Source organism: Mercenaria mercenaria, chromosome 12 (genome assembly GCF_021730395.1).
Source record: "Mercenaria mercenaria strain notata chromosome 12, MADL_Memer_1, whole genome shotgun sequence".
Taxonomy (NCBI): domain Eukaryota; kingdom Metazoa; phylum Mollusca; class Bivalvia; order Venerida; family Veneridae; genus Mercenaria; species Mercenaria mercenaria.
The window spans coordinates 51374943-51391955 of record NC_069372.1 but is presented as its reverse complement, the minus strand read 5'-3'; the positions used below and the strand labels follow the sequence as shown (position 1 = coordinate 51391955).

At 34.1% G+C, this 17013-nt stretch overlaps 1 protein-coding gene and 1 long non-coding RNA gene across 2 annotated transcripts in view; both read left to right on the top strand.

Moving 5' to 3' along the window:
* LOC123534457 (adhesion G protein-coupled receptor L3-like) overlaps positions 1-17013 on the top strand; it is a 50693-nt gene that overhangs the window by 19977 nt on the left and 13703 nt on the right. The window contains exons 10-15 of the mRNA XM_045316722.2: positions 2178-2256; positions 3388-3493; positions 3766-3812; positions 5306-5432; positions 5971-6074; positions 16394-16496. Coding sequence (XP_045172657.2) covers positions 2178-2256; positions 3388-3493; positions 3766-3812; positions 5306-5432; positions 5971-6074; positions 16394-16496 — 566 coding nt within the window. The remainder of the gene's footprint in view (positions 1-2177; positions 2257-3387; positions 3494-3765; positions 3813-5305; positions 5433-5970; positions 6075-16393; positions 16497-17013) is intronic.
* On the top strand, positions 6691-8256 carry LOC128547386 (uncharacterized). The gene is made up of 2 exons (XR_008366492.1): positions 6691-7590; positions 8009-8256. It is a non-coding gene; the product is annotated as an uncharacterized LOC128547386 (long non-coding RNA).

Genomic DNA, 17013 nt, shown 5'->3' with positions numbered 1-17013 from the left:
TGAAGGGATGAGATTTTCTTTCTAACACACCAGGTTTGCTCAAACATGTAAAAATTTAACGCCACGTCATTTCAGCTCGGGATGGACGCCATATTTCTCATTGATAAAAATGTAAACAAAAAAATCAGAGTGGGATTAGCATTGCAAGGGCATAACATGACATTCTACACAATGAATACCTTAGAACAGATATCTAAGATGCTACACAGGTCAGGCGGGTTAAATGCATAATGACGATCACTTGAAATTCATCTTGAAAAGGTGGTTAATTTTAGTTTATTTACATTGTTTTTAATTTTCCCACGACTTCTCGGCGATTCACTGCAAATGTATTATTGCGCCGGACGAAAGGTAACTCTAATAAACAACGGGAGACAACTTAGGTGTCAGCACGTGTACGATTTTCAAAAAAACATGTCGATGATTATAATTTCTTATCAAATAATGAATCCTATTCAGATATTCGTCTTTAATATTAGAAAATTATTAATATCTGTGGACATTTGTCAAAAAATATTACTTACATTGGACTACTTTGCGCATCAAACTGGTTTCCGCTTCAGTTGTGAGGCACTTCCGTTATACTTTTTGACAACAATAACAAATCAATAAAATCACTTATAAATCGACTGCAACTTAAATCAGTGTAAGTAAAGTTGTTGTGACAACATTATACATGTTCGTTACGTTATGAGATAAAGTTTATCTTGAACTGCATAATCCATTAATTACGTTTAGATGATATTGCATTTACAACTTATTTGACCCCATTTTTTACGTGAATGACAGCATTCTCGTGCAACTCGTGCAAACAGAATTATGAAAAGTATGGTGGAGAATTCAAGGACAAATTATAAATGACATTAAAGTGAGGATAACTGTATATTCGTCCAGTTTTGATCATTGACATGCCTGCTGTGTATTAGTAACTTTTGTGAACAAGATTAGAATGTTACTTTTGCACATATACACATTGATTGGACCTCCCAACCAAATTTCATACCTTATTTTAGTGATTTTTAACACAATACATTTTCAAAAGTTAGTTGAATGTGTTTTGATATTTAAGTTCATTGTAGTTCATGAATACCAAGTTAGAAATTAATAATGGCAACATTTCTAGGCCCTTATTGTAAGCCACTAGACTTCTGTAACGATAAATGTTTAATGTATTAAGGGGAATATACTCTTTTAGTTTTGGAATGTGGCATTCCTTGACCACCGTATCTTTTCTTATGCACTACTTAGTAAACAAACTAAATAATGTATTTTAGCTTACATATGCGAAATGAAAAGCAAGACAGTGACCATATTTCACATTCTTTCTTTATATTAGAATCTGTAGGACATTGATAAATGTTTGGACAAGGTGAAGCACTATTATTTTCGCACCAAAAAGTCTTAATTGTTGACTTTGAATGTACACAGTAAGTCTTATGTAATTCAACAATAACTTTCTTGTTTCAGTTTTCTCATTTTTATTTTAGTGAGCAATCCTTTGTGTACTTATAACAGTTGAAACAGTATCCATTTCATGTACCAAAACCTTGTACTTTTTTGCAGGGAAATTTTATCATACCCCACCCACTTTTTTCTAATTTCAAAGTATGCGTCCCCTTAATCATTTTTCTGTTACAATATCGAAAGAGACAGGTAATGAAACAAATTTCCTTTTAATTGATTTAAGATATGTATCAGTTGTGCTTCGTTAATTTCGAGTCCACCTATATTTCTGATAAATGGCGTATATAATGAATCCATAAAGAAACGCGTTTCGTTTTCCATATCCGCTACATGCTTTATTTTTTCCAAACAGATCTTCATTTATAGTGTATACTGATCTTTGTTTATACTAATATATAGAATTTAAGGGTTAAACGTAAGTATAGTTTCATTTGAGCCGTGCCACGAGAAAACCAACATAGTGGGTTTGCGACCAGCATGGATCCAGACCAGCCTGCGCATTCGCGCAGTCTGGTCAGGCTCCATGCTGTTCGCTAACAGTTTCTCCAATTCCAATAGGCTTTAAAAGCGAACAGCATGGAGCCTGACCAGACTGCGCGGATGCGCAGGCTGGTCTGGATCCATGCTGGTCACAAACCCACTATGTTGGTTTTCTCATGGCACGGCTCATTTTATTTTTTGGAAATAGTAAATTCTAATGTCTTTTTTTATAGAAAGAAATACCAGCTCATTTAGCGGAGTTATATACAGAAATGTTTCACAGATTCTTCCGTCAACAACCGGCCCTGAAAGGTATACACATTATACACATAGCGTGTGGAATTTTACCGGTTTGAAATCAGTTTTTATTCTCATTTTTTGTATTTACAGAAATTGATAGAATGATTCATACCGGAATGCCACACACACAAGGGTCTGTAACTAAAAGAATAATTTGAAAGTCTAACAAAGGACAAGGACGTGTTTTTTTTTCTAAATCAGAAAAATTAACTTTAAACTGTTTTTACCTGAATGTCTGGCCATCAGCCATCACGTCCGTCGCACTTTTTCTCATAGATAGACCATGTCCTTGGAATTGAATAACACTGACTAAAGAGTTATCAGAAATTACAGAAGTAAGTATAGTACAAAAATTATATATAACGGTAGTATTTTGTTATCTTTACGGGGGTGGGAGTATGGGGGTCTTGCTACGAAGTGTTGCTCCTTTGTTTTGGTTGTTAATATTTAATTGTATTTTTCACATGTGATTAATAAATTGAACTATTTGCAACTAAGCATTCGGGAAACTGCGTTACACATGTTGTGAGCCGTGCCATTGGAAAACCAACATAGTGAGTTTGCGACCAGCATGGATCCAGACCAGCCTGCGCATCCGCGCAGTCTGGTCAGGATCCATGCTGTTCGCTTTTAAAGCCTATTGGAATTGGAGAAACTGTTAGCGAACAGCATGGATCCTGACCAGACTGCGCGGATGCGCAGGCTGGTCTGGATCCATGCTGGTCGCAAACCCACTATGTTGGTTTTCTCATGGCACGGCTCTTGTATTTTTAATTCATAAATATGTTAGGGGTCTATTTGGAAAAATCAACAAGTGTACATCTGACTGCAGCTCAACATATACAGCCAGTTTATATATCTAGTCAAATTGAATATATTTTAGATAGATTTCAACCAATATATAATTGTATATATGTTTTGTATAAATAACAAAACTGGTTAATCTGTATATAGCCAATACAGTAATATTCATTAGCTCGCATCAAGTTGTATATTAAAGTTTTGGAAATAATTTCGGAGACTTGCAATTTTGGAGTTTTATCTGTGATAAAATGTATTTGATATAACTATTGTATGTAATTTTAACTATAGGAAAGGATAAAATAGCGTAAAGTTCCACATTTGTTTATCCATTTCATACAGGGATTTACAACAGCAGTTAAATTCGCCAGTAATGTCTTTCACTTACTATCCAAAAGTAGTGGGTAAAATGAGACATCCGGTGGAGATAACTCTTCAGACGTTTAATGTAAGTTATTTCCCTTTCTTAACCGATAAAACACATGTAATATACGGCGTATGCTTATATTGATAAATCTCTATATATTGTCCTGGTTGGCCTGAACAATTATCTGATTTAAATATACAAATGTACAAGGAAATAGATACACAAAATTCATTTATGTATATTATATCAAATTGTCTTAAATGTTTTAGCAACTTTAAGCATGTTTTTATCAAATTGCGTTCTTATATGTAAATTGATTGTATAACGAGTAAAGTGTCTTGTATATTTCTCAGAATGCTCTCGAGAACCCAGTTTGTACGTTCTGGGAAAAGGGAAAAGGGTATGAAAGTACAAATTTACAATATTTTGCATGCAATGTTTGGTAAATTTTAGGTAAAGTCTGTTGTTATATGCAAACAAATTAGGGGCGTTTATGATATTTCTAGCTCTGATTAGATAAATTGCTACCTGAAGAATGTTCCCTTTTATTTTCATGAAATGCACAATTTTGCTATCGTAATTCATTGATGGAATCTGATCTTTTCAACATTTTTTTCTCAAAATACCAAACTGGTTGTTACATATGTTAAAAATAATTTGATGTTTTAGCTTCTTGTTCAGCGGTTCTAGACCGAATTACAAAACGAATTAAAACTCGGTACAGCGTCAGATTTAAGATGATAAAAATCCGATTAAAAAGATCACAATTACATAACTGATAATCTAGCAATTCAGGTCAGATATATATATATGTTTTAACAGCAAAATTCTTTTCTCTCATAAAGTTATTAAATATGTATTTCTCTCAATACATGATTTTATTGAATATCAGTAACTTGATATGAAAAGTATCGCTTTTATTACAATTAGCTACTCACTTTAGCAATCTTTCTACATACGTTTCGACACACGTGTATTATGAAGGGCAAATATAAGTTTTTTTTGCTAAATTCAAACGGCGTATTTATAAAATTTCAGTAAATTTGTATACAGAATCTATAAACAAAGACAAACACATTATACAACTTAGACAAATAAACGAATTGTTGACTAAACAGTGAGACACCGCCTTGTAACGGCAAGTGGCTTCACCAGTTCTGTAATTGTTAAACGATATAATGAAACTGCGCGCCAAGCCACACCTTTGACCGAAAGTTCGACGTAATTCTATTCATTTTGCGAATTTTTCCTCTCTTATTATCCTGGGTTCTTTTATACAAATATACGCGTTGGAGAATCTACTTATTTCACCCTTTTATACAGTACACGAAATTACCAGATATATTCTTTTCCAAAAATACACTAGTTATTTATATTTTTAGCACTGGATAAGCTTTATTTCTCTTCTTCACTTAATGAAAATACATATTGTCGAATATCGCGCCAGTATGCATGATGTTTTTCACATAAATACCATTCCAATTCAATAATGGTCAAGTAATTAGTTATTAAGACCGTGGCTTATGCACGTTATTTGGGAAAACACGTGGATCTTCTCACCAAAGAACCTAATTTATTTCCATTATTTCTTCTGTTAGCATGGGCATCAATGCTGATCGTGTTTTAAAGATTGCCTTAACGAATGTGGTCTTTAAAATTTTTGAGTGTCATCTTTTTTAACTTTGAATTTCGACTTACACATGCCATAAGTTTAGATATAGAAACATCATTGAACATGCGAAATATACATCTTGATTTAGACGACAAAAGTACAAAAAACAGTCTTCAGTTTTGGCATTTTAAATATCTGTAAATTATCGATGCCTTTGTAAGTTAAATAATTTCAGTACGTTCACGTGCTAGTATTATTCATTCTCTTTAATTACAACAAAGAGCGCAAGGGTACTGGTCGAGGAAGGGTTGTTGGCTACATAAATACAACAGACAGGATAACATCGTCGTATGTAAATGTGATCATCTCACAAATTTTGCAGTGCTGATGAGCCTTTCACCGTACACAGTATGTACCCTTTTATAAGCCTCTAAGATTACATAGTATGTATCCTTTTATGTGCCTCTAACATAACACAGTCTGTATCCTTTTATAAGCCTCTAAAATTACACAGTATGTATCTTTTTATAAGCCTCATTACACATTACACATTCGATCCTGAGCCTCTCACTTTACACAGTATTTATCCTTTTATGAGCCTCAAACATTACACAGTATTTATCCTTTTATGAGTCTCTCAGCTTACATAGTTTGTATCCATTTAATGAGAATCTCGACAAAAAAGACAAAAAAGATGAATTATTCGGTTTACACTTTATTATCTTATCACTGCATCAGGTGTTTTTGTCAACTTAATCACTTGAAATAACAACTAAAAACTTTATAATGAAGTTACTACATTTTTGCTTTTATCAAAATAGCGAAGTTGGTTGGAATACACCACATTTATGATTGTTAAAGGTGTAACTATATTGATGTTCTTCATCTATGTCTGCTAAATGAGAACACTGTGTAGTTCTACCATGATTGTGTATATGTGTTTTAGGCAACTGAGCACCAGCTAGCTTTGAACATCATAACCAAAACAGGTCTGATTACCTCGTTGGTTTTCCTTCTTCTGGCAAATGGTGTCTACTGTGTCTTCTGGAGGTAAAACGTGTCATGTATTATGTATAGCAGTAAAACAGTAAGGACTGAAATAATGCATGAAAATGGTCTTAAAAACTATTGAGAAAAGTGAATATTACAATGGCACATTTTTGTGCCAAAAAGGCACATCTTGCATATAAATATTTTAGAATGCATGTGTAGTTGATACGCACTTGACACATTTTTACATCAGCCATTCAAATATATATCTGTTTTTGTCTTAACTGAACGTAATAAAGTACCAGAAAAGCAATTAACGTAGATAAAACAAAGGATACGCGGAATTTCTTTGCGACATAAGAAGGCATAGGAAAAAGTGACAGCTGAACGATTCAAGAAAAATTGCAAATATTTGCAGTATGCATTGTTCACATCGCCCGACTCTGCATTTTGGGGATAAAATAAGCAAATGAAATGAACTAGTACTTTATATCGTTGACGACCATGCCTCATTCTTGTACTTAGGGGTAGGATATGACATGCACACAATATCAGTTTTAATGATATTTTACTTCTGGTTTTGTGCCAGTTGACGAGCCTAATGAATGTAAATTTGTCAAATAGCGACTCCAGGGGTGGTATAGTACGTCATCAACAGGTGCGCGCAACACTTCCCGATGCGGTTTTTTTGTGTCAAAACATCTCGATTCGGTGAGTAAACTTGCGATTATTACATTGATAACTAACAGCTTCGGAAATGACATATAGTCGAAAGTACCCGCACATGCGTCTAGTTTATCATTTACGTTTGCATTTTTCAAGAAAGCCTTCCGTTTAAGAGAACATTCGTGCACAATGCACTTCATGGAAACACTTCCCTATTCACCACACCATATTATGTCGCATAACAAAGAGTTTACAGGCATTTCTGATAAATCCAAGCATTGACGAGTGTTCTTTTATGGTAAACAGATGTCAGTGATACCTTGATTAGTCATTGGAATCTAAACTTTCCGAAAAATCAGTAAACTAAAATTTCGCCTTCCCGGTTCCCCAACTGAATTGATGTCCTTCCCGGCTCACCAATTTCCAGCATGACTAACATCGGGCTGGTGCTCATGTAAATGTGATCACGCTTGCCCGGAAGTTCTATTAACTCGAATAATTAATTGTCAGAGCGCTTGCACTAGATGGTCCGTAAACTTCATTTAAGCATTTGAAGATAATATTGAAAGAACGAAGCATATCTTGAACATATGTTGTATACTATAAACGTGCATATGTATGATATAATTATGTTCTATCATGTCCTTATATTTGTTATTTTAGGTACATGAAAGATGAAAAAGGAACAAAACTTCTAGTCTGCATCAATGGAATTGTCAATATATGTTAAAAAGGATTGCTGAGTGATCGACATGCAAGACATAATTGACGTATTATATTTTCCAAAAGCTGTACGACATAATATTTGAGAATTGGAGAACATCTTCTAACGACCGCAGACAAGGATTTCAACGCTCAACTAGGTCTTCGTACCAAACTTTGTCATGACTATGTCTGTTGCTGTTTGAAGGTATGGATATAAATGACTGATTTAATTTCAATAATGTTACAGTAGATAAACCTTAATAAGGGGTGAAGTTAGATAGGCACTTCGACACATGATATTATAAATAGGAAGGATTTTGGAAACCATTAGTTAAATTGTTACTCTAATTATTTTTTCATGATAACTATATATGGCGTGTCATCGAAAATAGACGAGTATGATGGCTTTGATTTCGAACTTGAGTTCAAGGCAAGACTCGATGAGACAAATAAGAATATGCATTGATAATATGCTAAGTAAAGCAAAATTATATAGTTAAATTATTATCATGTGTTGTTTTTAAAGGAGCAACATTTTAATATATTTTTAAAGGTATAAAGTCGCACCAATTCAGTTTAGTTTTTAATAATATGCTACTATTTAATTTTGTTTAACGTTTCAGGGCCCCGTGATCATCACAATTGCTCGGAAAAAATGAGAAACTACTGTATCGCGCCAACGAAAAGTTCTTATTAAGGAGTTTTAGATGTGCGCAGGGAAAGAACAAGAGTGACTGCAACCGAATTATAATAACCACGTAGTAGAATAGGACATCGATTGAATCTACACTAGAAAGCGGTTCAGGATTTAACATTTGACAAATGTTCAGATTTTGCTTGCAAATCTTAGTGCACCCAATTACATGTTAAATCTTGAAGTGTGTTTGAACGGTGGTAGAACAATTTTACTTGCAATGTAAATTATTTTGCTTTTCTTAAACTGTTTAGTTGTTGAAAATGTTGTTGTATAAAAGATTATTTAAAATAGGAAATTTTACTGATTTTTTATTTAAACCCTTACACAGTGGAAGCCGCTGTGACATAAACATACGGACATACACTTTCAAGACATAGCCACATCTTCCTTTTATCAGCTAATGTTATATATTTACACAAATCAACGAAAGTAGATTTATTACTTGAATGTAGCAATTCTAAATTTTATACACATTCATACAAGTATAATGATAACGTTTCATTAACTTTGGATGTAATTCTTTATAACTCAACATTTAAAAAAAATGAAACTCACCTTAAGTTTCATTAAGATCGCATATCTGACAAATTCTTTCCACATTGTATGCTTTAATTTTCTTCGATCAAGAAGTAGTGTACATCTCTATGTCACATATTCTTAACAATTGGAAATATTCAGACACGACAGAAAGACATGAAGAGGAGATGCACTGCCTAAACTTCAAAATCAACAAAAATCAGAATATAATAACTCTTGAAACCATTAAACTGGAAAATGTTGAGGTTTTGCGCAACTACACTAATTATATCTCAGAAATTTCATTAAAAACACACAAAAATTGATAAAGTGGCATTGTAGTATAATCTGTGAACGTTCATTGACCGAAACATAGAGATAACAAAAATATTTACATTATTGTGTTTTACCCGTTATGAGCATTAGTGTCAACTACATTTCATACAAAGTTTAATACTGCTGTTGCCTTTCATCAAAATCTGTCATGTTATTTAGAATAAAGGAGAGGCATGACAACACTGTATGACTTTAACACAGACAGACAAAACAAAACATGTTTCAATAAAACATCACAATTGCTTGAAGTCACGCAAAATCACATTAAATTCCGTCTAAAAAGCTGTTCATGGCTAAATATTGTACGGTAGTGGTCACACGTAACACTGAGCTGTTTTAAACGGTGTCTGCACATATTGCCAGTGAGTGAACCTCAAACAACGACTACTTTTGTGGTTTTCATTTCTGACTTTTTCACAAACATCCAGAACAAGCGGGTATTGTTCTTTCTACAATTCTGATTTTTTTTGACGTGTCATTTTATTCCCGAGAAATGCATGAATTACTATATGCAGTTTATGTTCATCTGTCTACGGATATCATACTGCTGAACCCCAAGTGTTTAGCTTCATAATTTAATTCTGATAAACAGAATATCTCAGGTGTTTCTGTTGTGATCTGAAAAAGAAAGAGTAAATCTGTCATAATATAGTCATTGAAAGTAAATTAAGCACTGTTTTTACTGACATAAACGTTCATTGCTAAATACTAGTTTTGCTGGTATTGCAACCGAAGTACCATGCGTCAAAATAAATTGAAGACTACATATAATTAAGTCAAACACGATACCACACGGGCGGTGAGCCGGGAAGTGCATCGTTTTACCTGGTGAACCGGGAAGGCGAAATTTTATGTTACTGATTTCGTTGAAACTATAGATTCCAATAATTAATTAAGGTATCACTGACCTCTGTTTGCCATAAAAGAACACCCGTCAAGGCATTTAGTCATTAGAAATGCATGAAAACTCTTTTTATGCGATATAATATGGTGTGGTGAATGGGGAAGAGTTTCCATGAAGTGCATTGTGCTCGAATGTTCTCTTAAACGTAAGACTTTCTTGAAAAATGCAAAAGTCAGTGATTAACTAGAGGCACATGCGGGTACTTTAGACTATATGTCATTTCCAAATCTATTCGTTACCAATGAAATAATTGCAAGTTTACTCACCGAATCGAGTTGTTTTGACATAAAAAAAAGGCGCACCGGGAAGTGTTGCGCGCACCTGTTGATGACGTACTATACCACCCCTGGACTCTATATGTGAATTTTCCATATTGATGAAAAATATTCTTACTATTCCCTTATAAGATCATCCACTTGCTACTTTTTACAGTGTATGCATTGTCGTAGCGTCATAAATGATCCGAAGTCATTGACTTTGATTGCTGTTATTTCAGACATATTTGAATAAAAACAACGTGTTAGATAATTTAATTCACAGCAGTTGTTCAAATTATTTTGTTTGAGAACACTGCACAATTCATATGGCTCTAGAAGCATAGCATATATTTTTTGTGATTTAAGTCTTCAATCGACAGAGGTTAATCTCTTGCTAGACGAGCTATTAGTGTATAAGACTTTTATGATGATTTAGAAATCATAAACCCAGGTTAATGGTATCAGCATTTTTTAAAATCCTACCGTAGTATTTATACATGCACTTTTCGAGCTACAAGGTATTATTTGCACGTCAGTTTCAAGGTTTGGCAGCTATTACACTTCAGAGACCCATTTTGTATAAACATTGCCAAGCAACACTAAAAGAGCATTGTGGGATGCTCGGGTATTCAGGTATCTTTTTTTTTTTCAAAAATAAACCCATGGCAAGAATAAACCCATGGTTTATATATCCTATTTTGCTTTATTAATAAAATGAATCAGAAAGACGCTATTTCATCGAATTAAATTCTGCTGCGGTAATCGCTATATAACTATATTTCAAGTCGCGAATACATATGACAAATTGTCCTATCAAGAACCTGGCCACTAACAATAACTTTCCTACCTCGCCTTTGGTAAGAATGGGTAACATCAATAATAAAAAGCGACACGTTATATTTTATACGCTATTTAGGGGCATACTTTGGTCGGGTTAACAAGAACATAACAATTGTGCATCCTCTATGCCAAAGTAAGATAACATATACGAGGAATATAATTTCTACAATAATTCATGAGTTTTTAGCTCACCTGAGCAATGCATGCTCAGGTGAGTTTTTCTGATCGCTCGATGTCCGGCGTTCGTCGTCCGTCGTCTGGCGTCTGTCGTCTGTCAACATTTAGCTTGTGTATGCGATAGAGGCTGTATTTTTCAATTAATCTTCATGAATATTGGTCAGAATGATAACCTTGATAAAAACTAGGCCGAGTTCGAAAATGGGTCATCTCGGGTCAAAAAGTAGGTCACTAGGTCAAATCAAAGAAAAACCTTGTGTATGCGATAGAGGCTGTATTTTTCAATTAATCTTCATGAATATTGGTCAGAATGATAACCTTGATAAAATCTAGGCCGAGTTCGAAAATGGGTCATCTGGGGTCAAAAACTAGGTCACTAGGTCAAATCAAAGAAAAACCTTGTGTATGAGATAGAGGCTGTATTTTTCAATTAATCTTCATGACTATTGGTCAGAATGATTGCCTTGATAAAATCTAGGCCGAGTTCGAAAATGGGTCATCTCGGGTCAAAAACTAGGTCACTAGGTCAAATCAAAGAAAAACATTGTGTATGCGATAGATGCTGTATTTTTCAATTGATCTTCATGAATATTAGTCAGAATGATTGCCTTGATAAAATCTAGGTCGAGTTTGAAAATGGGTCATCTCGGATCAAAAACTAGGTCACAAGGTCAAATCAAAGAAAAACTTTGTGTATGCGATAGAGGCTGTATTTTTCAATTATTCTTCATGAATATTGGTCAGAATGATAACCTTGATAAAATCTAGGCCGAGTTTGAAAATGGGTCATCTCGGGTCAAAAACTAGGTCACTAGGTCAAATCAAAGAAAAACATTGTGTATGCGATAGAGGCTGTATTTTTCAATTCATCTTCATAAATATTGGTCAGAATGATAACCTTGATGAAATCTAGGCCGAGTTCGAAAATGGGTCATCTCGGGTCAAAAACTAGGTCACTAGGTCAAATCAAAGAAAAACCTTGTGTATGCGATAGAGGCTGCATTTTTCAATTGATCTTCATGAATATTGGTCAGAATGATTGCCTTGATAAAATCTAGGCCGTGTTCGAAAATGGGTTATCTCGAGTCAAAAACTAGGTCACTAGGTCAAATCAAGGAAAAACCTTGTGTATGCGATAGAGGCTGTATTTTTCAATTATTCTTCATGACTATTGGTCAGAATGATAACCTTGATAAAATCTAGGCCGAGTTTGAAAATGGATCATCTTGGGTCAAAAACTAGGTCACTAGGTCAAATCAAAGAAAAACATTGTGTATGCGATAGAGGCTGTATTTTTCAATTGATCTTCATGAATATTGGTCAGAATGATTGCCTTGATAAAATCTAGGCCGAGTTCGAAAATGGGTCATCTCGGGTCAAAAACTAGGTCACTAGTCAAATCAAAGAAAAACCTTGTGTATCGATAGAGCGTATTTTTCAATTATCTTCATAATATTGGTCAGAATGATAACCTTGATGAAATCTAGGCCGACTTTGAAATGGTCATCTCGGGTCAAAACTAGTCACTAGGTCAAATCAAAGAAAAACCTGTGTATGCGATAGAGGCTGTATTTTCAATTATCTTCATGAATATTGGTCAGAATGATGCCTTGATAAATCTAGGCCGAGTTCGAAAATGGGTCATCTGGGTCAAAAACTAGGTCACTAGTCAAATCAAAGAAAACCTTGTGTATGCGATAGAGGCTGCATTTTTCAATTGATCTTCATGAATAATGGTCAAATGATTGCCTTGATAAAATCTAGGCCGGTTCGAAAATGGTTATCTGGGGTCAAAAACTAGGTCACTAGGTCAAATCAAGGAAAAACATTGTGTATGGATAGAGGCTGTATTTTTCAATTAATCTTCATGCCTATTGATCAGAATGATTGCCTTGATAAAATCTAGGCCGAGTTCGAAAATGGGTCATCTCGGGTCAAAAACTAGGTCACTAGGTCAAATCAAAGAAAAACATTGTGTATGCGATAGAGGTTGTAATTTTCAATTGATCTTCATGAATATTGGTCAGAATGATTGCCTTGATAAAATCTAGGCCGAGTTTAAAAATGGGTCATCTCGGATCAAAAACTAGGTCACAAGGTCAAATCAAAGAAAAACCTTGTGTATGCGATAGAGGCTGCATTTTTCAATTATTCTTCATGAATATTGGTCAGAATGATAACCTTGATAAAATCTAGGCCGAGTTCGAAAATGGGTCATCTCGGGTCAAAAACTAGGTCACTAGGTCAAATCAAGAAAAACCTTGTGTATGCGATAGAGGCTGTATTGTTCAATTGATCTTCATGAAATGGTCAAAATATTGCCTTGATAAAATCTAGGCCGAGTTGAAAATGGATCATCTTGGGTCAAAAACTAGGTCACTAGGTCAAATCAAAGAAAAACATTGTGTATGCGATAGAGGCTGTATTTTTCAATTGATCTTCATGAATATTGGTCAGAATGATTGCCTTGATAAAATCTAGGCCGAGTTCGAAAATGGGTCATCTCGGGTCAAAAACTAGGTCACTAGGTCAAATCAAAGAAAACATTGTGTATGCGATAGAGGCGGTATTTTTCAATTGATCTTCATGAATATTGGTCAGAATGATAACCTTGATAAAATCTAGGCCGAGTTCGAAAATGGGTCATCTGGGGTCAAAAACTAGGTCACTAGGTCAAATCAAGTAAAAACCTTTTGTATGCGATAGAGGCTGTATTTTTCAATTGATCTTCATGAATTTTGGTCAGAATGATTATCTTGATGAAATTTAGACCAAGTTCGAAAATGGGTCATCTGGGGTCAAAAACTAGGTCACTAGGTCAAATCAAAGAAAAACATTGTGTATGCAATAGAGGCTGTATTTTTCAACTGATCTTCATGAAATTTAGCCAGAATGATTACCTTGATAAAATCTAGGCCGAGTTCGAAAATGGGTCATCTGGGATCAAAAACTAGGTCACTAGGTCAAATCGAAGAAAAACATTGTGTAGGCAATAGAGGATGTATTTTTCAATTGATCTTCATGAAATTTGGTCAGAGTGATTGCCTTGATGAAATCTAGGTCGTGTTTGAATATAGGTTATCTGAGGTCAAAAACTAGGCCACAAGGTCAAATTAAAGAAAAATCTTGTGTATGCGATAGAGACTGTTTTTTTCAATTGATTTTTATGAAATTTGGTCAGGAGGATTGCCTTAATGAAATCTAGGTCGAATTTGAATATGGGTCATCTGAGGTAAAAAACTAGGTCACTTGGTCAAATCAAAGAAAGAACTTGTGTATGTGATAGAGGCTGTATTTTTCAGTTGATCTTCATGAATTTTGGTCAGAATGATTGCCTTGATAAAATCTAGGTCGAGTTTGAACATGGGTCATATAGGGTCAAAAACTAGGTCATAACTAAGAAAATGCTTGTTTTATCGCAAGAGACCAATTATTTGATCCAATGTTAATGAAAATTGGTCAGAATATTTGTTTCCATGAAATCACTAGGTCAAACATGTTTTACACTGTTATGGTGTGTTTCTTAGGTGAGCGACCTAGGGCCATCTTGGCCCTTTTGTTTAATTTTTCTTCCATAATTCTACATGTGTCGCCCTTTAATTATTCCTATTTTGAAAGGTTTCAATCATAGCCTTATTTATTTAGCTTGTAGCTGTAAAGGGGTGACTTCGCACGTTTTTTTTTTTCAGTCACACAGAAACATGTGGGTCGTACTGATGACTTTGATACTGTTATACATTTTCTTTATCTTTTCGTATCGTGAATTTGAATAAGCAGCACTAAATCTAAAATGCAATTACGTTAATCCAGAAAAAGAAAAAATAACAAACTAGACCAAAGCCGTTCGGCACATTTTTGTCAGTTGATGAATATACAGTCCGTGTATGATAACTTCGGAGTGACGTCACGTTTGTTTATGTTTTCTGGACTTATAAAACCAACAAAAAAAGGTAAAGCAGCTTACATAAACAATAATATTGGGTATATTTTATTGCAACACGTCTGTCAGTCCCGATAGCTCAGTGGTTAAGCATTGGTGTTTGAAAAATCTAATTTTGCGGGCCGTAGGTTCGAATCGAGGAAAGTGATTTTTGTTTGTTTCTCTTTCAGGGTAACCACCATAATCATTCATTTTTCCTGGAATAAATTTAGATAGAAATATTATTGAATTAATTTCTGTTTAAAGAGGACCAGGCATCAGCTCTGTGTAAACACATCGTATTATGAATGCATAGTCACGAAAACACTCGGAAAATTCGTGCAGGTTAAATTCCTCACTGGTATATTGCCAGTATTAGTGTAGTCAACATGTCCGAGGCGTCCACGTCTTTTTTGCAAAGAGAAACACTGTTCAGTATAAGAATGATGCTTAATGCATACTACGAACTATTCTGAAGGTTATTTCAAGCATCATCATTTTTCCATATTTCAGTTCGTTATTGTATACCATAGTGCTGTTTTACTGCATTTTGAATATTTTCAGTTGTCTTTGAAAAAAAATGTAATTAAAACATAGATAAAAAGCAAAGATTTAAAAAAAGTATAAATCACGGTGGGATTCGAACCAACGCGACAATGGAAATATAAAAGAATCGCACATGGAAGACTAACGTACGGTGCCCCTAAAGTGACATGTTACACACTTTTTTTTAATTAGGTAATGTGAGACTTTTTTTATTTCATTTAAACGAAATGATTTCGTTTAAACGAAATGATTTCGTTTAAACGAAATAATCATTTTGTTTAAATGAAATAAGTTATTTCGTTTAAACGAAATCATTTCGTTTAAACGAAATAGTTATTTCGTTTAAACAAAATCATTTCGTTTAAACGAAATAAGTTATTTCGTTTAAACGAAATGATTTCGTTTAAACGAAATAAGTTATTTCGTTTAAACGAAATGATTATTTCGTTTAAAACGAAATAAAAAAAAGTCTCACATTACTTAATTGGAAAAAATGTGTGTAACATGTCACTTTAGGGGCACCGTACTAACGCTCTACGACCGGTACTAATCTTCTACTTGAAAGTAGACGTTCCAGGTAGTAGTATAATATAAAAGTGTGCACTTAGATAGTGATAATTATCGATTACCCTCCTGAATTGGACTCGTCCGAAACGTCACTCCGGAGTTATCATACACGGACTGTACGATTTACTACATGTTTGATAATTTCACGCTAGATAACATTTCAAACCATTCCTAATGTATTCACTAGCAGCCTTAATTAATTAACTAAAAATGCTGTTACATTTGCTGAGGAAATCCAATCTGTTTCAGATACGTTAAATCTGTCCAATCGATCATCAAACTGAACTTGTCGTGCATGTTGTTTTTGGCGAATCTGTTGTTTTTAACGGGGGTTGACAGGACTGGCAACAAGGTAATATATTAAATATTGATATGATATTTAGGTTTTCTTTGACTTTCAATAATATGAAACGTCTTTTTGGAAAGAAACAGGAGTGCATTTATAAAAAGTGAAAGAAATATATTTCTTTAAGAATATGACGATTATATAGGAGTTAGTGTGTAAGATAAATAGATTTATGTGGAATGCATATAGTTTTAATAGTAAAATACTAATATATCCGTGGTAGAAGCATTGGCATTTAAGGCGAAATGACTATTTACTATGCCATTTTCGGCTTGTGTCGATATTGTTTCCATTTGGAATACAGGGCTTATGTAAGGCTATTTCAGAGATTTTATCTGTTGTCATATGTAAGAAATATTAGACAGAAGATAGATTTAGAAATAGGAAAGATACATATAAAGCACTTGCTAAATAAGAAGGTGAAAGCTAGCACAATCGAAAACTTGTATATTAACATCGTCAATTATATAATAAATCAAAACAATACAACGGTACCCTTGAAAATGGCTTTTCTAAAAGCGGA